This window comes from Anser brachyrhynchus (assembly GCF_964034855.1).
Source record: "Anser brachyrhynchus genome assembly, chromosome: 8".
In the NCBI taxonomy this organism is placed as follows: Eukaryota; Metazoa; Chordata; class Aves; order Anseriformes; family Anatidae; genus Anser; species Anser brachyrhynchus.
Genome location: NC_137702.1, coordinates 25,633,862 through 25,658,977, shown reverse-complemented (window position 1 = coordinate 25,658,977; position 25,116 = coordinate 25,633,862). Strand labels below are relative to the sequence as shown.

The following is a 25,116-nucleotide window of genomic DNA, read 5'->3' as shown; positions in this document are numbered from 1 at the left end:
AACTGGTCCAGCTTCTGGGGTTCTCTTGGTTGTTTACAGTTTGTGTGGTTGGTTTTGTCAGTTTTTCTTTCTGATTGTTTGCTTTGTTGTTGTTGTTTTCCCCAGACATAGCTAATAGTAGAGTTAAATGAGAACCATGAAAGGAAACAAAGAAATAAATGTGAATTTTGCCACTCAAGGAATGAGGGGCAGCTCCTGTCATAGGAAAGGAAAAAGAAGGGAAAGAGGTAGATCTGAGCAGGAGGAAACCTCAAAAGCTTGGTTTGTTGCTTCACATGGTCTCAGAACACTGGGAAGGTAGGGACTGTTTTTGAAAGAGAATGCTAACTCGAGTGGCTGCCACACTATGCACTTCTGCCACTTCCACACATCCCTTCCCATCGATATGCCATAAAGCAGGCAATGAGGCCATGATTGTTTTTACTCTTTTACAGGCAATATCCTGCTCTACCTATGGCTCTTGCAGGCAGTCCTGCAGGCATCTGACCTTTGGTGTGCTTTAGATTAGGGCAGTCTGGCCAACTCAGCTTTTTTCCTGTTGTTTTGCTAAGAAATGACTGGGAAAAAAAAATAGAATAAAAAAAATAGCAATAGAAGAGCTTTGAATTTTAAAGAAAATAAAGTAACTTTGGCTGGAACTTGAGCTATGTGCTACTCCCATTTCCACCAGGGTACAGCCCTTTTGGAAGAAAAAAAGCTTAAATTTATCTTTGAATCTTTTCTCACAGCAGAAGTGACAGGGACAACTGTTCCAATTGTCATAGTAGATATTATTAAGTCTGCTTCACAAAAATAGTGTCTCTGAACCTAATTCACTGTTCAAATCATTCTCATCATTAGTTCCCATGACTATCCCATAGCATATAGTTGACTACACACACATATATAAGCGTGTAAGCATTTCTATTTCAGACTAGTGTCACAGAGATACTAATAAGCTTTAATAATGAGCATTTATCATTCCAATATAAAAAGAAGAAATCGTATGCATTGTAAAACCACACCTGTACAATCAATCTCCGGTGACCATTTTCCAGACACGCAAGTTGACTCTTTAATATTGTTGTCAGCTGATGTACATTTATACTGTATAACTCCATGTGGCTCAATCTCCTTTTTTGGCTCGGAAAAAGAACTAGGTTGTACAACCTCAACATCCATTGGAGGCACACAGCGATGAGATGTAGCTGAATAAAATCAACACAAACAGCTAAAGAACAGATTTGGTTCAGATAAGATGTACATATGCATTCACTGATGAAGAGGTCATTGGTTTCCTAATGCACGCCCATGTGAAGATATTTTTTCATTTACAGTAGTTTGAAGTAACTCCTAAGATTCCTAGATTACAGAAACAAATTTTTGTTCTTGCTATCTAAAGCACAGACTGTTATTGCCCACAAAATTATTTTATTTTAACAGGATCCCTTCTGCTGAGTCCATTAACTGAAAAACTAAGCATTCATTTCTTCCTCAAAACTACAGAACAGTAGTAAGACAAACAAGAATAGAAACCTTCTTTTGCTTGCAGAAACAGGAGCATGGAGGTAGTACTATTCCACACTAAATATATACCAGGTATCAGTCTCCAGGGAAAGTGTATGTAAGTCATAACCAGGTTTTGCGTCCTTGACTGGTGATTCTGAGAGTGAGAAGACAAGCTAATGTGAAAGCTAAGTAGATTGTATTTTGTTCCAGATTCAATCCTCAACATAACTGCAAATACAGGTACAGCGTATCCAAATCACTGAGAAATATAAAATCACTTCTGTAGAAAGGGAAACTAAGAATAGAATATAATAAACTGTATTTCACTAAAGATAAATAGAAGCCAATATACTTTAGTCAAATTTATTCCAGCCAAAACACCTTCTTGTACAATATCACTTTTTTTTTTTTTTCAAAAAAAAAAACCTACTGACTCCAATGCATTGGTTTTTTGCCTTAGGCAAAGGGTTTATTTTACATCTTTTAAAAAGACTTTACTTTCAACAGTTTATGCACCGTGAAACTAAATGGGAAGGTTAGAAAAAGAAAGAGAAAACTACTGATCAGAAATGAAAAGGACTAATCTACATAAAAATGGCAAGGATAAGATAAGACCAGCACATCATGGCTATTACTACTATTTCTAATTTCTATTAGGATTTTTAAAAATCAAAGTAGTATGTAGAGACACAAATCTCCATGTAATTAATACAATAGGCATGTGACTTTATTGCTGGTATGTCCCAAGGCTTCTGAAGGGTCTTTTTTGGAGAGGAACACTGGAAAATAGGTAAAAAACTACTGTCATAAGGTCATTGCACATCAAAGATGTGCAGTGCCATAATTGATGTGCCATCATATTTGATGTTACCCACTGTGTAACTGTCCATTTCTTTCCCCAGACTGACTCAGAGTATTTACTAATTTGTACCTTCAGAGTCTTTCCAGGATGAAGGACATGTTCACACTTAAAAGAGCAGTAAATAAAAAAGCACTTAGTTGAGATGCATAAAACCATAGTATCTCTGGCTACATATTGATTCCTGAAGTTCTTGAAATTTTGAATACAACAATGTTAAACTCATATCTGAAATATTATGGAAACAGATTACCATCACAAAGAGGTAAAGGCTTCCATTCCCCATTAAGACATTTTGTCCTCGTTCTTCCAGCATCGCCATTTTTACATCCATATAATACTTCATCACCAGGAGAAAACTGGGGCTGGTCTTTCTGGTGAAGAACAATATTCGGGATAGAGGAAGGTGATCCACATGGTGTTTTGTCTTCTGTTGAAAAGAGCAGAAATATTCCACAATTTTACTGGAGTCACATTTGAATATCTGAAAGAATTTAAATAAAAAGAATTACATTTGCATTTGGCGAGTCAAACCTACTCCTATTAACTAACAATACCTTCTACAGAGCTAAAGTATGTATATAATTTAGCCAGTTTACTAAATCCCTTTCCAGACCTTTCCCTTCTTTTTCCATCACTGTGATAACTCCACAGCTTGCTCCCCAAGTAGTTTCAGCTAAGGTTAATTTCCCAAATTCTGTTTTTCAAAGATACATGAATCCTGAAGTGTAAGAAAACCTTCAATTAATCCAGGTCATCTGGAACCTGATTCTGATTAATCAAAATTATATTCAGTTACACACCTACACATTTGTAATGTGCACTTTCAATTAGTGTTACTACAAGAGCCGAAACCCTCTGTAACATCACGTAGCGAGCTGCAGGGCTGTCGTCTCTATGTGCTAACTGTGGTTCCTGCTGTGGGCTGCCACTGTTGTTGTGGTAGTGAAAGTAAAGGTTAATGGTTTGCACGGTTGAGTGCAGTATATGGGTATTTCTTCTGAGGAAGGAAAAAGGGATGTAACAGGGTAGGGGCATACAGCCAGTTCTGAACAGGGAAGAGGAAAGACCCATGGTAATCTCAGAAATTGTATTTGAACAACTTTGCACTCAATCTTGAACCGCTCTTTTTTTCCAACTTGTGCACAGAAACTGTTCTCTGTGGAACAAATATCAAAAAGATGTGAGCAATCATTCTCCTCCATGCTATACATTTTTAAAACATCAGTGTTGCTCTTGGAAGATGTGTCAGAATTCAGACAGCCAGAGACTACCAGACTTTCCAAGGGAATCACAAGTCTTTTGGTACCTCTGTCAGTACAGAATATTTTGTTGCTAATGGATTTTAGCCTGGTTTCTAAGGAAGGAGATCCACATGATTGCACATCCCCTTCTGCCTGTTCCCAGACCCACCCCCCACCCCCCTCCCCCACACAAGTAGCTTTAGAATCTCCTGAACAGTTCAATAAAACATGGAAGATGATAGGTATTTGCAAAAGAAAGTTCTCATGAGCTCTGTGAAAATGAGGGGCAGCTGTAGCAGAAGAGCCACCTGTTGAAGATATTTCCATTTGATCTCTCCGTACACAAACAACACAAGGATCAGAGCTTGAGGAGATAAGTATCTTGAGTGAGTGGGTATTCCTGCATATTAAGACTTATTATGGGGAGAACAAGGAATTTGTATGGCACTTAGACGAGCAGTGCAGTTGATGTAGAAGATGTTTTGTAGGACAAAGTAAACTAGTCCATGAAAACACAACGTTTATTGGTTCTCTTCCTTAAGAACACTCCTAATTATTTTATGTAGCTACAGATTTTCAACTTATTCTATTCCGCTTCAATTCTGAGACACTGTCTTAACAAGTGAATGGTAGTTTGCACTCCTCCATACTCTGTGGTCTGAGGTACACCATCTAATGCCATGCACAGAAAGTGGGTGCTTCTGCCTAGGCAGAACACCTGACTGTAGAACCATTCACTATTTCAATATCAGCACTATAAAAAAATGTGGGACACCTAACTCTAGCCTAGGGAAGACAGCAACACAACGCATATACAGTCATCGCATTTGCAGCCCTGAGCCCCTGAAACATATAGTATTGTCATTGCTGGAAACAGGCGATGGCATTTGTACTGAGCTTACAAAGCCTCAGGATGGAGGCTTATCCGGCTTACTTTGTCAGAACATGTCCTGACCTACCTGGAGACTTAGTTTTACTTGTTTTTACAGTAACAGCATTTTTTTTCCTAGTGATCAGTTGGCATTAGCTCTTTTACTTTACTTTTGGTTATCTTTGTATGGCAACACCACAGTTTTTTATATATAGAATTATATAGGATACCAATGCAAGAAGGAGGAGGTGACCACTGTCCATCAACACATTCTATTTCCTTTGATCCAACCAATTTAAATATGGTGTCACATTCATATTTTGTTCTACTCCCATGCTGATACTGTTGCAGAAATCCAGCAGCAATACTTCCATTGGTAATCTCGGGTGGAGGTCCACAGCCTCTGGGATTCTCTGAAACCAAGATATTAATTTTATGCTCTTTACTCAGTACTATTAGCACAATTACACATTAAGTGCAACACAAAATAAACTGAGATTCTTGCTTAAAGTTAAGAAAAATCCACAGAACAGGTTAAACAGACATTGACTATTTGGATTCATGTTGGGCTGCAGCTCACAGTCTGAGATGAGTGACCCTGGCTCAGTCTACTCTCTTACTTGCATGTGCTGTCAATTTCCTACCGTGATAAAAGAAACAGTTGATGAAACCAAATCATTTTTAAGAGAAGAAAAGTGTTACACGGACATCAATTTCACAAACAAACAAACAAACAAAAACCTGCAAGAAACAATGGCATGTTATGCAAATCACTCAGAAAGCAATGTGTACCTCTAATGGAGTGAACTCCTGCCAAGGGAGCTTAATATGTTTTTGAGCTAAAGAGCCAACAACACAAAATATACTTGTTTTCAAATGCAAAAGAGAGTGAGCAAAAAGAAGGATGAAAGACAACAACGTAACTGATCAAGCAGGAAAGACATGTGAGAAATATTAGATGTTCTTGCTACCTTGAACTTCCTTCAGAGGAAGAATAGGGGAATATATCTTCCCTTCTGCATGACATTGTTAATCCTACAGGATGAAACAGGAATTTCATAGTAAAAAGCCTTCATTGAGCTTTTTTTGCCTTGAATTCAGCTATGTATCATCTCCAAAAACTTTTTTATTTTTTATTTTTTTTTTTACAAAAACAGGATAGAGTAAGAGAGGGCATTGCTCGAATAAATAATTCCTGGCTGCCATATTGCAGCCTATTTATGTCTTTTTGAATAAATAATATTTTTTCATACATTGCAGTGAAATTTTGTGCAAGCCATTTACCAGCTCACTTTCAGTTATTGCAGAACTCCAGTTGGCATAATCGAAGATAACAGAATAAAGGCAACAAGAAAAATATTTGGGCTGATTACCAGACAAATGTTCTAGACATGTTCAATGTTTTTACACACAGAAAAGTGAACATCATTGAAAATCCAACTGCTCAGACTCTTTCATGAAATAGCAGAATAATACCACTTGTAGACCAGTACCTGCCCTTTTAGAGACAAGGTACCCACAAAAGTCTTCAGGACCCAGGCATTTTCATACATTTCCTACCACAATAAAGTCAACAGAAGAATTACCTTTACATGTTGGTGGTGATGGAGACCATCCAAAGTAATAGCACTGAGCAGAGGCAGGTCCCACTCTTTTGTATTTTTTTTCACAGAAAAAATTCACAACATCTCCATTGCTATATTTACCCTCCCTGGGAGAAATATATCCATTGGGCAATATTGGCATTTCACATTCTATTGCTACAAAGACAAAATATTTTAACATATAGTGTAAGACCTACAAAAAGTACATGACACACTACTACTAATGGAAAAGGGGGAAACCAGAAACAAAATATACAGACACACAGCCCTGAAAAAACTAACATGGAGACAATGACAAGATACAAACTTCCCAGTCACACTAATTGGTTGGCTATCAAAAAACTACAGGCACCACTTTCAAGATAATCAATCTAGTCTTTGCAACTAAGATTAAACCAGGGAGAACCTGGATGGGAAACAGCGCTGGAATTGACACAGCCATACAAACCCATGAGGGGACATGGAGGGGCAAGTGAGAGCAAGGAGAACAAAGATTGGGATAGGCAGAAAAGAGGTAAAAGGGACCAGTTGTGTAACACTGTGCCAGTCAGTATGCTTGCCTGGCCGAGCCCTGCACCTGATCACTGCAGTCTGTCCTATCATCTGCATTTTATTAAATCTGTTCTTAACTCTCTCACTGTGCAATGTCACTCTCTATCCCCATGTGTCTGTGTGCAGCAAGGTCTAGGTGCTAGCTACTGGTGAGAGCTACTGTATGTGTGTGAGTAAAAAAAATGGTGCCAGTTACTTAAGTAGGTGGGGTTCCAGTGCAGCTACTGGAGCCAGTGGGAGTCTTTACCTTCCAGCCACTGGAGTGGGAACAGTATGTGCCAAAAAAACAGCTACTGGGGGGACACTGGTGTGAGTGAGGCAAGCGAGGGCCTTGAGGGCTCCATGAACACATGTGCTTGTGAACCTAGAAAGTGCTGTGTGTGCACCTTGACTAGTGAAACTCTATCTTTACCAGCTGAAGAGGAGGAAGGGGACGTAGCTGTCTATGTTTTATCTGAGTCCTGTATGCACGTGTTGTTGAGGGCAAGCCTTGCCTGTGGCAATTCATGTGGCTGTGTCAGTGTCCTGTGTCTGTGAGTCTCGGATATGTGCTCAGCTTTGTTACTGGTTGAACCTGCAAAGGGAAAAGTGGCAGCTGCATCCCTTGGCCTTAGCGGAGGTCCCAGATCCCTGTGGCACTGGGCTGGATTCCAGCAGTCAGGCAGGAATGATTCTGGGCCAGAGCAGGTAGAGGAGGCAGCCCTGCTCTTGTCATGACTTAGCACTGATTAGAACAAAACCAAAGGAAAGAATAAAGCTTCACAAAGTTCATACAGTTACACTGGTCAGCAAGCACAAAAATATTTACCAAGACACTTGGGTGCTGGTTTCCATTCACCATTTATTTCACAACTTGTAGTACCAGTTGTCATATTATCTGCAGTTTGATATCCCTCTGAACATGAATATGCAATTGTATCTCCAGGCAGGAACACACTTTTATCTACATGGCCATCCAAAATGTGAACATGAGGTTTTCTACATGATCCTGTAGAAAAAAATAATGTTAGCGCATTTTGCAATCCAGAAACGTTGCCTGTTGGAAACATCATTACTGTAGGTACTTTAGTGTGTGCTAGGTTAGTGGACAATTCAGGATATTTAAAACATTAAAAATTCTGCATTGCCAACATATGAATTTAGAATATTATATGTAATGCATTCACAGAGTATCTATTGCATTCTGCATTCTAGAAAGAAGGAGTAGAATCTGGCACAAATACTTCTTCCTTGGATTCAGTTCCTTTCCTTCCACTATTTATTTTTATTATAGGTGTCATATCACACAGTTTGTACTCCTGTTCCCCATGGCCTTTTGTGAGGTGATCAGAAAAAAACAACTGTGTAAAGTCAGTCTGAACCAAAAGGACAGCAGAAAATGCTAGCTAATGTTGGTCAGTATTACAAACCTTGGCATTATAACACTTGAAGATCCAAGTTCCTCTTTTAGTGTCCTATATCCCCGTACAGGAGAGGAAAGGACTTCTAAGAGGAGAAGGGCAACAACAGTATGGAAGTATTTTCAGAAAAGAACACTCTGGTCTTTTTCAAAAACGTGCTTTCTAGCCCCAGGGCAGAAAGCACAGCCTAATCTTTTATGCACAGTCATAACATCTGTCCAAATAACGAATCATGTTTCTTATTTGGTCTCTTTTAAAGAAAGTTATTGACATAAATAATCCTTTGGCTCACAAGCATTTCTTCATAAATTGTCCCTCACAAGTGTGAAAGGTTCTCACCCTCTTATCAAAAAGACTGGAGAAACTGGGAGTAAGATTGGGTGTATGCACACTGTATCAGCTAAAATCACTGGAGAGGGCAGTGATTATCTACTTCATAACACTGAGGTTCGAACAAAATATCTCACCTAGAAGACAGAAGATATTTTCCCTGTGTACTCACTTCCATTTTGCTTTCTGTCTTTAATTCTTGGAACCCCAGAGAAGTTCATCTCTGGAGGCTCAGTCCTCTGTTTGACTCTCCCTCTGCTCTGTAAGAAACCTCTACCAATACAGATGAAGAAAATCAGAGTACATGGGATATCTTGTTTGCACCAGTGGTTGCAACAGGGAGCTCTGAAGTTGTACTACTCACGGATGCACTTTGGAGTTGGAGTCCAGCCATTCTCTTGACACTGTGTCTCTCCTGTGTCTTTTCCTTCTGGAGTTACAAAGCCATCATGACACGTATAGGTGACTTTCGCCTGTAAGCCAAATGTACCCGTTGCCGAGGGGAAAGAAGCATTGTCCAGCACAATATTCTTGCATGTTTCTGAAAGACAAAATTCTTTTCCAGTAAAACACTGCTAAACTATATATTTATAATATCCAGAAGACGGAGGACAAATGAAAACAGCAGTAGGATTTAGAACAATTTTAAGAGCAAATTATTTTCTACTTCTGTGTTAAGCTCCGTTCCTCGGGTACAACCAGAATGTGAAAAGTCGAAATTCAGTGTTACTAACTGGTATTTATATATTTATTTTTGGTATTTACAGCTGTGATGCTCAGTATTGACTAACACTAAGAATTATCAAATTTTATTTTGCTTGCTCATTGCTATGTGAAAATATCAGCGAGCGGCTGTCCAAAACATTCTACGGTAGGTGTCTCTTTCATGCTGGAATTGTTTCCTTAAAAAATGTTTTGATGGTCTAAAAGAAGGAATTTAGGTTGAATTATTTCTTTTGTCCAAATAAAATTGTTACCTAAAGTATCTAAAGTTTAGGTGAGACATCCTAGCAATTTCAGGCTTGCTGCAAGTCAGGTTCAAAAGCTGGAAAGGGTATTAGGAGAGAGAACCTTCCTGGTCCTCCCTCCTTCCAGTATTATGTCAGCTGGAAGGCAAGCAAAAGGGTATGAAGTGGCAGAGATAGAGGCTCTAAGGAGAGAAGAAATTACAGGCTGTTCAAAGGGAATGATTACCATTTATTACATTACTGCACTGCTGGGTTATAGAAAATTTCACTACTGAAGACCAAGAGGGTCTGACTCCCACCCCAGAGCTTACAGTCTGGGAGAACTGAATGAACCTGGTGTGGTCATTTTACAGGGCATCATTCTGCATGTTTGTATAGCTACTGACCTCAGTAGCATGCAGGGACTCAAGAGCTGCATGAGATAGCTGAGAGAATCATGGCACTGTGTTTCAGTTGTAAAGCACCTAGACTTAGAGTTATCCCATGCAGCAGTGATGGATTAACGTGGCTGATGTGATGATGGATTTATTGTTTTTTAGCTAGAAATTGTGACAAAATGTAAGCACACTCACTCTTACGGATACATCTTGGGAAAGGTGACCAGCCATTCTTTGTGCATGTAACTTCACCACCTTCACTTTCAGTACGATAGTCTTGGTCACAGACATATTGAATTCTTTCACCTTCCTTGTAAGTATTATGATGATGGTAGAAATAACCATTTTCCAGGTGTGTTACAGAGCATATTTCTAAAGAAGAAAGGTAAGTACATTTAACCACAGTAATCTGAACAGCTAAAACTCAGGTACAATAATGTTTAGGAAGACCATTACCAAAAAAGGGGCCTCCTAGCACCTTTCTTTATCATTCTATTCCCCAAAGACATCCATGCTCAAATCTGAATTAAAGTATGCTTTCTTTCACTGCCCTGAGGTTAACGTATCACAGGAACGGGAGTTCAAATGACCCCATAAAGCGGTAAGAAGTGATCTAGTAAACATTACTCCTTACCGTAGTTCATAAGCAAGGCTGGCTAACTGCATTGCATGTAGTGTCATGAGCACTAGCTCTGGTACGGTCTACTAAGTCTCTCATATGTTGACGCCTGTGCTGAGACATTTTTTGGCATTTGCCCTCAGGAGATTTTACCATCTCAATTCAAATGCATCTCAAACCAGCTGTAGAGATTTTACCAACTGCTAAGCATGCTGGCTCTACGGATGGATGAAGGAATGCTGTGGCTCTGTTATTGGAGTAACTGGTCCTTTCCTCTGGGCAGGACTCCACTTGTCCCCTGCACTGACCTCCACTCCGCTCAGGGCAACAGGAGAAAGACCAACCTTTTGTTGATCTTTCAGGTCCTATCGATAGGTAGGAACTGTACTCTGACTGAAGATGTGGGATAGGAGAGAAGGCCTCAGCTCTCTGGTTTAAATGTTTTCTATCACTGAAAGATTAAGCCAGTGTATCTGGATCCCTTGCTGCAGCCATACTCACTCTCAGCTTATTGTGAGAGCGTGCCACCTGGCCAGTCCCAAATGTTATCCAAAAGGACTGGGCAATGGATCCTAGAAAGCAACCTCTAGACAAAGTGCCCAAGCCACTGAAGGAATAATACATTTACACAGAGAAGATGTTCTTAGAACGTCTTGCTGCATGTGCAGATGAAAGCAGATACATGCATGGGACCCAGAAGCCAGAGATGAAAAACATTTCCTAAATCTTATTCTTCTTATTTTTTTTAATCTCATGGATAAGTGCAGGAGTAAAGAACGTCCCAAATCCAGATTTATCATTTCAGCCTTACTCACTTCAGAGTGTCACTTATCAAGTGGCTGAGCTCTGCAGACAGGATAACAGTCTGGATGAAGTTCCAGGGTTCAACTCAAGCAGTTATACTTTAACAAACTGTACGTTGCTGCTTCTTGCATTCCATCAGCACAGTTTCTGCTGCACAGATCATCAATAATCATAACAAAATTGAGCATATAGTAGAAGTGCACTTACTGAGGCATTTTGGCTCTGGATTCCAGCCCCCTTTAGAACAGACCATTCGAACGACTCTTTCTCCACTCGGGGTTGAGTAGCCATTACGACAGTAGTACTCAACATACTGCCCAATCCTCATTGGAAAGTAAAAGCGTGCCATTCTTTCACTTATCTTGCCATTTTCTATCACTGGGTAGTCACAGGGTTTCTCTTGAAATAGAATTTAGCAGCAACAGTATCAACACACGAGTGACAAACAGTTCAGCACACAAAGTCCTAAATATTAGTTCAGATACCACTTCATTATTTGAGTGTTTCCTGGAACTGACAGAATCGGAACTGCACACCTTGGCAGATCTCAAGGAGTGCAGGATCAACCATGCTGTGCTTCTGGTGTCTTCATCAATGTCTACAGCTACGCTGGTTGCCTGTTTTCATTGCAATCAACAGAAATCCAGTCCATCTTCTTAGTGGACTCTAGAGGCTGATTCATGAAACCAAATGTAAGTATTAATTCTATGGTGAGATAACACAGTTTCTTCACAGGGTCTCAGCTAAGTGTACTATACTGACAATGGTGGGAACCCAGGCAGCTAGCTCAGATCTAGACACTAAAGTGCAGACTCTAACAATTGTTATAACAACTGTCACCATTTTCATTTGTCACTTCTGGGATCTTACATCAAAAGCTCTTCCTAGTTTTAAAACATAAGTGATTTTTCTTTTGTTTTCTCAGTTCCTCAAAAGAGCTTTTCAGGAACAATTCAGGCTTAGAAGCAGCTTTCACTCAAAGATTACCCAGGGTGTCCTGCTTGGCCAAGGCAGCTAGGTTCCTCCTGAAGTGCCCTGAACCAAAGCCCATATGCTGGGGGAGAGGGGTATGAGGAGGAGGGATCAGCCCCTGAACAGACCATTTAATAATGAGAGAGGTGGTTTCCAAAAGATTCCTCAATTTCAAAATCCACAAATAGAGAAATGCTTAATCCACTTGTTAACAAGGAACTTTTCTTGAATAGAACAAATTATCTTACCCAAAGGTTCATTTACAAGACTGATTTTGCCAGGGTTTCTATGTTTCTATGTTTTTCTTTCATTTTCAGTGATCAAAGAGCAAAGACCGATAAATTATGAAATTGCTGACTTTTGTTTTTCTACTGCACATAATGGGCAAAACTATCATTGTAATTAATGGAAGTTTAAGCCAAGAAAGAACTCATTACCAATCAATCAAGAGTATTTTGTTTTGCCATTTGACAGATTATAATAAAGCTGCAATTGTTCATAATATATCAACACAAAACTGCAACCAAAATTCTAAAGCTCTGGTTAACATGATGAAACATACTTTCCAACCATCACCTACGCATTGGTTTGGATACTTTAACACTCACTGTGTCCTCTTATCTTGACTGGAATGCTACTCCTCAGTTGGACCACAAACCTTCCTGTCAGGGAGCTGACTATTGCACACTTTCATATATAAGTTCACAAATCTAGTAACAGATAATACCCATGTTTATAAACATAATGTACATTTAGATTATACCATTGCTTCTTAGCTGTTTTTTCCAAGCCATCACATTAAGTTTTATAACACCAAGAAACACAATGAATAAGCATCTTTTATTTCCTATGGTGCTGAAGTTTTTCTCTTGAGATATTTCCAAAATAACAATTGTGTATATTGTGCCTTCATTCACAAGAGCTACTTACCAACACAATCTGGAGCAGGCACCCAGCCTCTGCTGGTGCATTGAGCTGTATTTTTGCCAGACAGTGTTCTCAAAAGATATCCAGGATTACAGTCTATTGTGATCATAGCCCCTTCCCTGTAGGTGTCTTCCTGAGGTCTAAAGTTCCCATTGGGAACTCTTGGAGGAGAGCATAAAATTTCTAAATGGAAAGAGAAAAATACAGTGCTAATTTGAAGAATGCCTTTATGTTAATTGCAGAAGATTTTATCTTCACAGTCTATTGACCAAAATTGCATAAAATAACTTTCAAATGGAGATTTCTTAGGGAGCGAGGCAAACACATTCTTTATAAACTGGAGCCTGTCTTTTGTTTTGTTTTGTTTTGTTTTGTTTGTTTTTCTACTTGCAATTCAGAAAATCGCATCAACACACTCATGGCTGGGAGGGGATGATTATACAGTCACCACAAGTTGGTCCTCCTGTGGAGTGAAGGTGGATGAATCAGCTGGATCCATGTGCTGCTTAATCATCTAGGCTCCGTGATAAGTCAAATAAGATCTAGAACAACTTCATGGTAGCATAAAGCTATAGGAACAAAGCAGGACAGAAATTATTTTATATTTTCCTACTATAGAATGACCTTTGAGAGGATTTATAATTGAATACAGCCCAAGCATCAGAGCCCAGTATATCCATGTCTGGAAGAATGCTTTGTTTGTCACTTCTCAAAAGCAGTATGCTGTTAAACCATAGGCAATGCATATTAATTAGTATCATTACTAATCTTGAAGCAGAAAGTTCAAGGACTGAGTGGGCACTAGGACTGACTACTCTTTATTTCTACAGAAGTCTTTCTGGAGGAGGTCCCAGGAAGGTGGGTGGTACATAACATCCTGTAACATTGCCCTTTTGCAAACTTTTTTTTTTCCAGTTTCAAGTGTTCTTTGGCAACTTCTTGAACATGATTCAATACACTATACAGATTTCTCCAAAATGTATATCAAATTATCTCAGCTAGGACATCATGTGCATATGTCTGTTTGTGGGATTTGGAGTTCTAATTAAAGTCTTTAAGTGCTGTAGCTGAGTGAAACTAAATTAAAATCAGTGACCCAGAGTGCTGATGTCCAACAGGACTGATGTCAGAAATCATGGATTTGTCATCTGAACTGCACAGAAGGCATTTGGGAGTTAGAAGGCATGAGGGAGTTTCATCACTGTAAATATATGAATTTGTAGAGATCCTCAGACAATTTCTGATAGGAAGTCTGAACATCATGAATAACGTGGTTGCTCAATTACAGTTCTGGTAATATTAAACAAACTGCTGTCCTCATCGTAGGCTAAGAGTCATGGACAGTGGCAGGATTCATGCAGACCATGTTACTTTAGTCTCTGATTATACATCACTTCAGGGCCAGATTGGTTCTTTAGGTTAGTGAATTTCAGACATACTGTACATAATTCTTGACATAACGTCTGTGTAGAGAGCACGTTTCAGCTAGCTTTGTATATATTGCAACACTACAATTCCATTGTATTTTTCAGCCTAGACACTCACGGCCATCAATGGACAACTTACCCTTCTGAGATTGGACTACTTCACATTTCCTCTTATTCCTATGGAAATGGCCATAACCACATCAGACCGTTCTTCCTACAACCCTGTCTTACTATTTCCTGACTTTAAGTGAGGATTTAAATTTGAAAGGTATTTTGAAAGGTACTTTTTGTAATTTCCACTCATTTTTTTAAAAGGTGCACAGTACACTAACAATTTCTTATGGAAGTTCTATCAGTGAAACAGAGATCATTTTTGAATTGTTCCTCTTTCATTGGAATTGGTTCATCAGAATTAGTAGCCCAGAAATTTCAAAAGCAAATGTAACAATAAGCAAACAGGTGCTCAGTCTACTCAAACTATGGTAAGACTCAGGGACACTCAGGAAAAATGCAGAAATCAGTTCAGTAGGTCAGGAAAACCTACTATTGTCTTCAAACCTTCTGTTGTTTCACAGGTTCATACACGGTGAGATGCTGAGTGGCATTTTACTCTCTTAAAATTACAAGTAGCAGAATGTTGGCTATGTTGCCACAGCATCTCAGCTACTGAACACGGAAGACTTGAAGATGCATAAATTTGTAGCTCCCCCTCAGAGGACTGCTGCTGATTCATAAGCAAGTAGGTCATCAAGCTGAGACTATTAGCTTCCCTCAGTTTTATCCATACTGCTGCAATTCATATGGTATCCAGTATTTAACCCCCTCTTTTTATTTCCAGAACAGCCACTGACTTTCACCAGTTATATTCAAGTTAAAAGCAGTATACTTGAATTTCACTTAAAAAGGTATCATGTCTTGATTTGAAGACAACGGGACTTCAGAAACCATATCACTTCTCTAAGTTGGTTGCAAATGTTAATTTTCCTGTGCCATTAAAAATTTCAGATTCCTTCTATAGTTTTAATTTCTCCAGTATTAGTGTTTTTTTCTGCTTGCTTAAATAATCCTTTTAGTGTCTGATTTTCTTCCATCCCTTCACTAAAGCATTTTCACTGTATTTTGTAGAAGGTAAAGAGATTCAGCTTTATCCTTCCTATTCAAATTAAGAATTATTTATAAACCAAGAGTATTTTTGCTATGTTATCCCCACCAATTCAGGGTCACAGAATAAAAAAGGAACAGGATAAATTAAGCAGCTTCTAATGCTAAAGTATTTCATCATCCATCTCATTTATGCAGTACATGTGAGCCTATCTTCATAGGCCCATCCAACTATACTCAAGTATACGCAAGAAAGGCTGAATTAACCATTTTTTGCTATGGCCTCTCATGGAAAACTCATATCCAGTTGTTTTGTCCCTCAAATCCCTAGTCCTTCCAGATCTTCATGGTGTATTGGCAAGATGTGGATGATGATTATTTTAAAAAAAAAAAAAAAACAATAAACTAATTATAATGATTATGATAATAATGAAATTACTTCCAAATACAACCAGTGTCCAAAATAACTTTAGGAAAAGGCAGACCAGTGCAGTAGGGGGTTGGATGCCATCCAGATTCAGTACATAGTGCATCTGCTCTTTCACCAAATGTGTATCCTTTTTCGCAACCAAACTGCAGTTGTTCAGACTCCTTGTAAGATGACTTTGAGTTACGCACAAATCCATGAGGAATTGCTGGTACATTACAGATAATATCTGAAGTTGAGAAAGACAAAATACATATATTTTTATCAATTTTTATTTGCTGAAAATAAATGTTTATTGGAATATATATATAGAAATATATTTTCCACGTGACTTCACAGAAATTATGTCAACATAAACGCTTTCATTTGGAAACCATCTGGAACTTATTTGAGAACTCTTCAATGACCTGATTGTAGGTGCCAAGTAGAAAGTACAGTGTAGCACAGCTACAGTAGTAAACCGATTCAAAAGACAGCTTTCAGTGCTATGCTTTGTTTTTAATGGCTTTCAGAATCAGTATATACAGTATGGGACATTCTAAAATAAGCAACTAGGCTAGCTGAAATTTAGGATTTTTTCTTTTTTCAGATAATTTCATTTTCTTGTAAGGAAAGCCTGAAGCTCTCTCATGTTCAGTAGATGATTAGTAAAATTTTAGCATCAACAGGAAAAAAGCATTAAACTATCTGGCAAACTGACATTAGAATACCTAGCTATCTATAAAAGAACCCCAGCATCTTCATCTCCTTGACAAAGCAGTAAAACTACTGAGATCTTGCAGTTTCCAAAATCTGAATTCCTAAAGTCAGATAATATTCATGGCTTTGTTTCCTAGGCTATAGAGAAGGACACCAAAGGGTTATCCTGGATTCGTCTGCTGGATTTACTTTATACTTCCCCTGAGACATATTTCATCATACCTATCTTTGTTTAATAAAATTCACTATATTCTACAAATGGTGCAAGGACATGTGTTTAATCCCATTTATGTTGTTCAAATTAAAATAAACAGGTGTTTCAAAGCGGCAAAATTTAGCTCTGACATTGTGAACAGACCATACATGTATCTGACATCCTAACAAACACACCTGGTCTTACGAACATATACTTCCAGATGAGATAATATGTAAATAATCTAAGAAACTTGATGGACCAAATATCTGACAGAGATTGTTACTTCCTGTGGTTCATTCTTATGTACTGACAAGCCAATCCCATACAATTCCAGTTTGCAAAATGGGAGGAATAACCCCATTCACCATGACAGGCTGGGGGCCAACTGACTGAAAAGCAGCTTTATAGAAAAAGACTTCACAGTCCTAGTGGACAAGTTGAACAGGAGCCAGCATCCCGGGCTGCATTTGGACAAGCATTCTCAGCAGGTCCAAAGATGTGATCTTTGCTCTTTACTCAGCACTGTTAAGACCACATCTGGAGCACTATGTCCAGGTCTGAGCTCCCCAAAACAAGAGAGACGGACATTTTGGAGCAGGTCTAGTGAAAGTCACAAAGATAATTAAGGGAACTGACAGATAAAGAGAGGTTTAGGGAGTCTACAGAAGAGAAGGTTTATTGGGAATCTTATTAATTGTATGGGAATGCACAAAGCTGTGCCAGGGGAGGTTCAGACTGGACATTGCAAAAAAACTCTTTACTGTGAGACTAGTCAAACACCAGAACAGACTTCCTAGTGAGTGGTTGATGCCTCTTGAACATTGACGGGAAAGGGGCATTTGGATGATGCCCTTAATAATATGCTTTAACTTTTGGTTAGCCCAGAAGTGGACTGGCAGTTAGACTTAATGATCTTTGTAGGTCCCTTCCAACTAAACTATTCTACTGTATTCTATATAAATTTCTGACTGTGATAGGTGAGGTGGAAGTAAAGATGATGGAACCTTGCCTTCTCATTGGCAGGTAGTGACAAGATGAGAAGCCACAGGCACACAAAGAGGTACAGGAAATACCGCTTAAAATAGGAAAATAATTTTTACTTGGGGGTAGTCAAACAATGAACTGGGTTGCCCAGAGAGGCTGTGAAGTCCTCATCCTTGTGGATGTTCAAAAGCCTACTGGACATGATCCTGAGCAACTTGCCCTAGCTGACTCCATTTTGAGGGACCTCACCTATTCTGTTATTCTGTAGAAACTGAACATGAATTAACCTTCTAACTTGTCAAAACACAGTAGTTTGAAGAAAGAAAAATCCATCATGATTTCTTTGCATTTTACGTAGCTTACGAACATGAATGAATTAGAATCATACTTATTTTTTAAACGAGGTTCATATAGATTCAAAATAATTTGTAATTACTTTGGTTAAATAAACACTGAAGTGATTGAATCTTATGTAGGTACTGAAGCTAGTTTCAAAGAATTGAATGCAGCCTGGCAAACCATATAGCTTGTAGTGAAAATGCAGAACAAACAGGTGGTCCATTTTGACTACGTTATCATACAATATTCTCTGATTTCTCTTTCTAATCCTACTTTTGCAAATATGTAATAGATATTGTTCACAGACAAGCTATGCTTAATTGCTGTGCAATAAAGTGAAAGCTTTGTAGTTTCCTAGGTGGTAACCAGTCCCTAGAAGTCTGTGCGAATAAAGCTTATTGAAGATAATAGTGTTCCTTTTACCTTGGCATTGAGGTACATCGCTATCCCATCTTCCATCAGAAGAGCAATGTATTTCTTTAGATCCAACAAGCCTGTATTTTTCATTACATTTAAACTCTACAACCTGGCCAAAGGAATATTCTTGGTTTAGATCAAATGCACCAGTCATGACTATTCTTCCATTTTCTGGTGCTTTTACAGGTAAACACTTTGCCACTGGAAAACAAAATAAAGCAAAGCAAAACAAAACAAAAGAAAAAAGACAGCTATTTGGTTGGCTATTCTCTGAAATATATTGATGCACAAAAATTACAATACAGATAAACCACTGTAATTACCTTAAAATTTAATATATATATAAATTTGCTATGTATTCTGATGCCATTTTTAACAGACATTTCAACCTAATGAAAACTCTTCAGGCATGAAAGGAAAATTTTATAAGGACTTTGAAACTGCAGTATCTTGTTGATGTGACAAAAAAAAAAAAGTTGGAAAACATTGCTCTGCATTGTGCAGGGAGCAAGCTGTATGCCTAAAATTGAGGACACTCAAAATTCATTCAGTTGAACGTAGAATACCTGAGACCAGCTATTAGGAAATCTTAATTTAAAAAAATGAAAAAAAAATCTAAAATTACAAATTACTTTTAAAAGTTAAAAATTATCTCTGGGAAGAAAGGAAACTTTTTATAAAGGAAATTTTTATAATCACACAGGTTTGAAACTGATGAAAAGATTTCCAAATTCGGGGAAGTATCTAAGCTATCCTGTTTATTTGGTTCTGGGGACTGGGTGTCTTTTATTCTCATTCTCTCTACTAAGGTTGTTCCACTGTATGCTAATAGCGAGAAAAACTTTAAACAAAATCTTAATAGCTAAGATATTCACAATGGCAGAAGAGGAAACAAGCTATAAACAACAGACTTTCATATACATGTGAAATGTCTTATCCCAGCCGTCTTTTATAACTGTGTTTCACAGATACCTACACATTTGGGGTCTTTATCTGAGGCAGAGCTTTAAGCCTGTCTGCGAGTGACAAGACTTAGTTCTGTGAGTGCTTTTTGATAAAAGCTTGAGTGTTTATTGGATTAAAATGTCTGAGCAGGCACTGTAAGAGATTCACTATTGTATAACTTGAGTTTAGACATTTGTATATCTATGTGAATTAATACTAGGGGTTTAATCAGTGAATATTCTTGAGTTGTTATTAACACCATGAGAAGTCATAATAGTCACAATAGACAACAGCAGCCCCACAGAGAGTAGCAAGATCACAGGCAAGCTCTAGATAGTATCAGACAGATAAAAAAATAACTTTGATAAAGAATTAAATGTCAAACTCCATTTACCTTCACAGTGAGGGATATCATTGCTCCATCCATCTGCCAGACACTCACGGTAATTTTTTTGGCTAAGCATCTGGTATCTTACAAGAAAAAAAGAGTAAACAATAAATTACAGTCTCGTGAAAGAAACAGCAGTGCTGCTGTTTTTGAAGCAAAGGAAGTAGGTTTCAGATATTTGAGTACAGACTAACCAAAACATAACAAAAGAAAACAGTATTTTTCTGCTTGTCTCCCCTATTTTGTTTCTTTTACTTGCATATGGCAAAAATACAAAACCAAAAAAAAATAAATCATAAAGTAGGAAGTAATTGGTCAGGTATATTCTTCATTATAGATATACCAAGCTTTGTCTAGAAAATAAATGACCTAGGGGTGATTTACACAATCATTAGCTAGCAGAGTAAATCTCATGCTGTCTATGCTCCAGTATGAGTGAAAGCCATGGGACAGCCATACGTATTCCATGCTTTGCTGAGTTAGAATTCTCTTAGGTTTGAGGGCATCATAGCCACAACGACATTGCTTCTGCTTAGTCTGGAATGCGGTCAGAGAGGGATTACAGCTAGTCTGAAATGACAGAAGAACTGTCTGCATTTAAGGAATTCAGGAGAATATTGATTTTGCAACTCATATTTATACTAGACTAGATCCAGTAATACATTCCAGCAACTCAAAGCGTGCAAAAGCATGGCTAAACCACTGTATTGTGCTTATGGCTGATTTGCATTTCATGAGGAAAGAATGTAGTTATAAGCATGTTTACCTAAGCACAATACTATATATTTGCCTTACTACAGTTTTCATTGGAGAAGATGAATGGAGAAGAGAGAACTTCTTCCAAGAAGTCAATGAAGAGATGTTATCCAGTCTTCAAACATTTTTTACAATGCATTTTGTTTCATAACTCACAGAAATGATTTAAGCAGGACTTAATGGTTGTGGTTCTGAATAGGTGATTCCATTGTACTGCCTAATGACTTCACCAGATAACTGCATAATGACTGCCTGCTGAGAGCAAAGATTCCAGCATGAGAAGCTGTGTTTCCATCAGCTGGCTGGTCAAGTCATGAGGCAGCTTTACAGGCAGACCATTAGTTTTGCTTTCTACTTGGACAACCGTGATTTCAAATGAACTACAGCCTTATCTGTTTTAGACACTTTGGATGACAGCTTAATGTGTGTGAAGTACAGTTACTTCAATACCACCAGACATGAGAAACAGTTAAGTTTAGTATTCCTGTAATCTCATTATTTTAAATTAAAAAATAACTAAATGTTCTTAAATATTAGTAAATTGCAGCTGCTTTAGAGACAACAAATCTATTACTGACACTTCTCTTATCATTAAAACCTTAAATTAACTCCCATATACTGAATTAAATAATATTACCCATCATTACATCTGTACTCCACTCTAGCACCAAAGACAAACTCATTTCCACTGGTAAGTTGAAAGGAACCAAACTCAGTATCTCCGGGATGTCCACAGGGCTTATCTGGTAAGAAAGACAGAAAGAAAAAAAAGTACTTACACCATACACAGAGTCAAAATTTGAAAGACAGCACTTTTCTATTAATTAGCAGAGTGTATTTCATGCAGAGTGTATTGTCAAAAATACTCAGCATTAGCTCAATTAACCTCCTTTAATGAATCACTGTTTTCAATGAGAACATATTAGAGTGAGAATTGTTTTTATTTATTTATTTTTTAAAAGTAAACAACAAATTAGGAGCTTTCAGTCCTTCAAAAAAAGGCAGATCTCATCTTAAGTTTTATGATACATTTAATGGCAGGATGTAACTTCAGCTTTTCGTATACTTTCTGACATAAACTGGTCCAAATCTTCCACCACAGAAGCAATCCATGACTGGAAATGAAATTTCCTCAACCTGATGGGGATTGTGTTGAGTAAAGAGAGATTACCTGAGGCCACAGGAGTCCTGTGGTCCTCAGCCCTTTCTGCTCAAAGGACTGTAAAATAAACTACATGGCTAAACTATATTAGGCCTCAGAAGAAATCCTTCATGATCCCTGTCAAACTAGGCATTTTCATTTCTTAAATCATATCAACATCTTGTTTTTTCCAAGGAAGAGGTGTTTGAGTAGGCCCTAGACTTTCTCCAGTGTGACACAGAGGAAATGGACAACCCCATGACCAACTTCACTGCTTAGTGTGGCCTCTCATAGAAAGGGGATGTTATCACTTAATCTGTGCCAAATCACCACTTTTTACCTTCCACCCGCACCTTGCCAATGTCAGCATCTGTTCACTTGGTGGCAGTATTTCCTAAAATATGTAACTAAAAAGCTACAGCAATTTTTGTATGATTGGAAAGAGCTCTGTGCACTGAGTATTTATATAAATACATGTAAAAATAAGAAGGAATTAACATAATTTAGCACAAGAAAGATAAAATTCTGACTGCAAGATGCCAGAAAAATAACAGAACTGTTTAACTGTTTTGTTTTGTTTTTTAACATGCTAAAACACAATTCTTCCATAACCTGCCATTTATAGGCAATATACAGTGACTAGTTATTTTTATTTAATTTAAATGCAGAAAGGTCCATATCGGCTGTACAATGGACCTCTTTGTTGTGGTACCTTAGCTTGTGTCCCAGATATACTATAATTGTATCACCTAACCTAAACCAGAAACACAGCTGCACAGACATAGATAGAATGATGCTAGAATGAAAAGTGTCTTGGCTATTCTTAAAAGCAGATTCTATTCTGATAGCAAACGCACAGATTGGGTTGGTAAGGCTGGCCTAGCATAAATCTTCTGTAAAGCAAAAAAATATTCCTTTGAACTGGAGAAAAGGAAATTACACAAATGTTTCCTTTTGCATACATGCCTTTTGAGATGATATTTTAAAGGATGCTGAAATAAACAATGTACAGGTAAAGGTGCAATTGAAATTTCACATTAACATTGCTGGCAAGGTATGTGACATGCCAGGTCAAATGTTTGTATGTATTTTGCATAAATACTTACTTCTGCATTCTGTCAGTGGGCGGCGTTGCTTCCATGCTCCGTCATCACACTCAAACAAAATTCGTCCATATTTTATATATCCAGGCCGACACCTGTATGTTACTTGAGTACCATGTGGATAAGGAGGGTTGTTCCATGTTTCAGTAGGCACTTCTTTAACTCTCCTAGGAGGAGATTGTTCACAAGCTAAAAATTATAAATAAAAATATTGGTGACTGAGGAACATGTTACAAACTGCAAAATATTTTTACAATAGAAAATGTAGCAAGAAATCCTGTAACATTTGTAATCAAATGAGCATATCTTTTCTACTTAATCAGCGTAAAAAGGGAAACTACCAAGAATCCATATTTTGTAGGAACAAAAACTACATACTGTATAGTTCATTAATATATTTTAGTTGCAAAGACTGGGACCAGATATTAGTGCCCCAGCTCAAACCACAAACATCTCTTACCCTTCCATCAGAGGGAGCTGATGGGGGAGCAGTCCTTTCATTGCCGCAGAGAACAACTTTATGCACTCTGTAGATTTCCTTTCCAACTATTTTCTCCAGGTGCCACCGCCATCCTTACTGACATTAAACTCATGTGCCACTTAATCAAGTTCAGTCAAATCTCCCCTTGCCTTCACATTCCCTAAACTTTCTGTCAGGCTAAAGTTATCTGATATTCCAAAACATTTCCCCCTGTCCATGAGATTACTTCTTATGACATGTTACATGATGTAATCAATTCTGGGTATTCACTTTGACCTTTGTAAGCTTCAAAGCATTTTGACTCAGTTTGGGGGGTGAGGGCTGTCTGATATTTCTCATTAGCTCAATATTATACAGTCTTCCCCAAAAGTTCCTTACTGGGCCTTCTTCAGTGTTGAAGAAATGTACAGCCAATGTAAATTTTAAAAAATGAACCTGAATTAGTTTAATAGAAGTTTCTCAACAGTTTCTCAACTTCTTAATAGAAGTTTCTCAACAGTTTGAGAATGAGACTAGTCACACTGAAGGGGAAAGAAACAAATGTTGGGAAGATGTTAAGAAAGACAACAATCTAATGTTAAGAAGGTTAAGAAATGCTTTTTGTTTGTTTATAATCACTGACCTGATTTCAGTGACTAATTCTTTATGCCTGGGTGACTGAAATGTACTTATTTTAAAGGCTGAAGCTTTACCCACAGAAACAGACTCTGGACAGTCTAGCTGATTAGATACAAGTAGTCTGCTTTATATCTGAACATCAAAGGTGAGAATTCATCAAGAATAAATAAAGCAATCTCTGAGAAATTAAGCCTTAGAAAATAAACGAAACCTCCATGTAGAAAAGAAATGGGAGAATAAATGTTCACCAGGCAAAGATATTTCTTGGTGAGTGAGATTCATTACTCAGTACAGAGCTGGCACCAAAATCCTCTCACCAGTTTAGTTGTCAGGCCACAGATTTGAAAAAGCACCAGTGCTGTTACTGGTACTTTCCCACAGATGGTCCAAGTGCTGTGAAAGTGGGACTACAGGAAAAATATTTAAGATCTTTCCTCATGCAAGGGATGTAGGGTTATAGCCTGCTGAACTAAACCGGCGACATTTCAACCAAAGATTAAGTAATGGGACTTCTAATCCAAAGTGAGCAAAATAAATCCTTATTCTTCCATATCAAAGTGTGCAAAGTGAATTTTACTTTAGTTAAGACATACCCCTGAACATTCACTGTTTCTATTTCAGTTTGTGGAATGCCTACCAAATCAGAGACAATTTTTTGGAAAATTCCTTAAAGCTTTGGGAAAAAAAATATTTTTTAAGTATAATTTTAAGTAGTCTGTAGCTATGATATTTTGAAAGTATGAAGAAAATAATGCTCATTGTGAGATCTAATAACTTTCTTTTGACTGGCTTAAATACCCAGGAAAGGTAGACAAGCCTTGAGGATACTGCTGAAGTGATAAAGGAAGAGTTTAAATTTGCTCACAGGTTCACATTTTCTCCAGCTCTTTTAGCTATTCTAATAACAAGCATGTTCCTTCCGACCAATCGTTCTATCCTGAGTATATAAGATTGCTCTGTCCACCAGAGGGTATTACCCTACTATCAAAAGAGAGAGTAGAGACTCACTTTTATTAACAAAATTCATTAAGACACATTTAAGACACATTCTCATTTTAATACATTCCCCACCCCCCCAA

General features: G+C 37.9%; 1 protein-coding gene across 2 annotated transcripts in view; it reads right to left on the bottom strand.

The window, feature by feature from the left end:
* The window catches only part of CFH (complement factor H), a 37,359-nt gene that overhangs the window by 9,342 nt on the left and 2,901 nt on the right, over positions 1 to 25,116 (bottom strand). For both annotated transcript variants that reach the window (XM_080602122.1, XM_080602123.1), the window contains exons 2-15: positions 22,942 to 23,127; positions 21,332 to 21,437; positions 19,945 to 20,021; positions 18,612 to 18,806; positions 16,029 to 16,199; positions 13,019 to 13,198; positions 11,324 to 11,515; positions 9,889 to 10,065; positions 8,713 to 8,889; positions 7,427 to 7,606; positions 6,049 to 6,222; positions 4,693 to 4,875; positions 2,601 to 2,777; positions 1,005 to 1,187 (exon numbers count right to left, since the gene is read on the bottom strand). In XM_080602122.1, the coding sequence (XP_080458248.1) occupies positions 1,005 to 1,187; positions 2,601 to 2,777; positions 4,693 to 4,875; positions 6,049 to 6,222; positions 7,427 to 7,606; positions 8,713 to 8,889; positions 9,889 to 10,065; positions 11,324 to 11,515; positions 13,019 to 13,198; positions 16,029 to 16,199; positions 18,612 to 18,806; positions 19,945 to 20,021; positions 21,332 to 21,437; positions 22,942 to 23,127 (2,358 nt within the window). The remainder of the gene's footprint in view (positions 1 to 1,004; positions 1,188 to 2,600; positions 2,778 to 4,692; positions 4,876 to 6,048; positions 6,223 to 7,426; positions 7,607 to 8,712; positions 8,890 to 9,888; positions 10,066 to 11,323; positions 11,516 to 13,018; positions 13,199 to 16,028; positions 16,200 to 18,611; positions 18,807 to 19,944; positions 20,022 to 21,331; positions 21,438 to 22,941; positions 23,128 to 25,116) is intronic.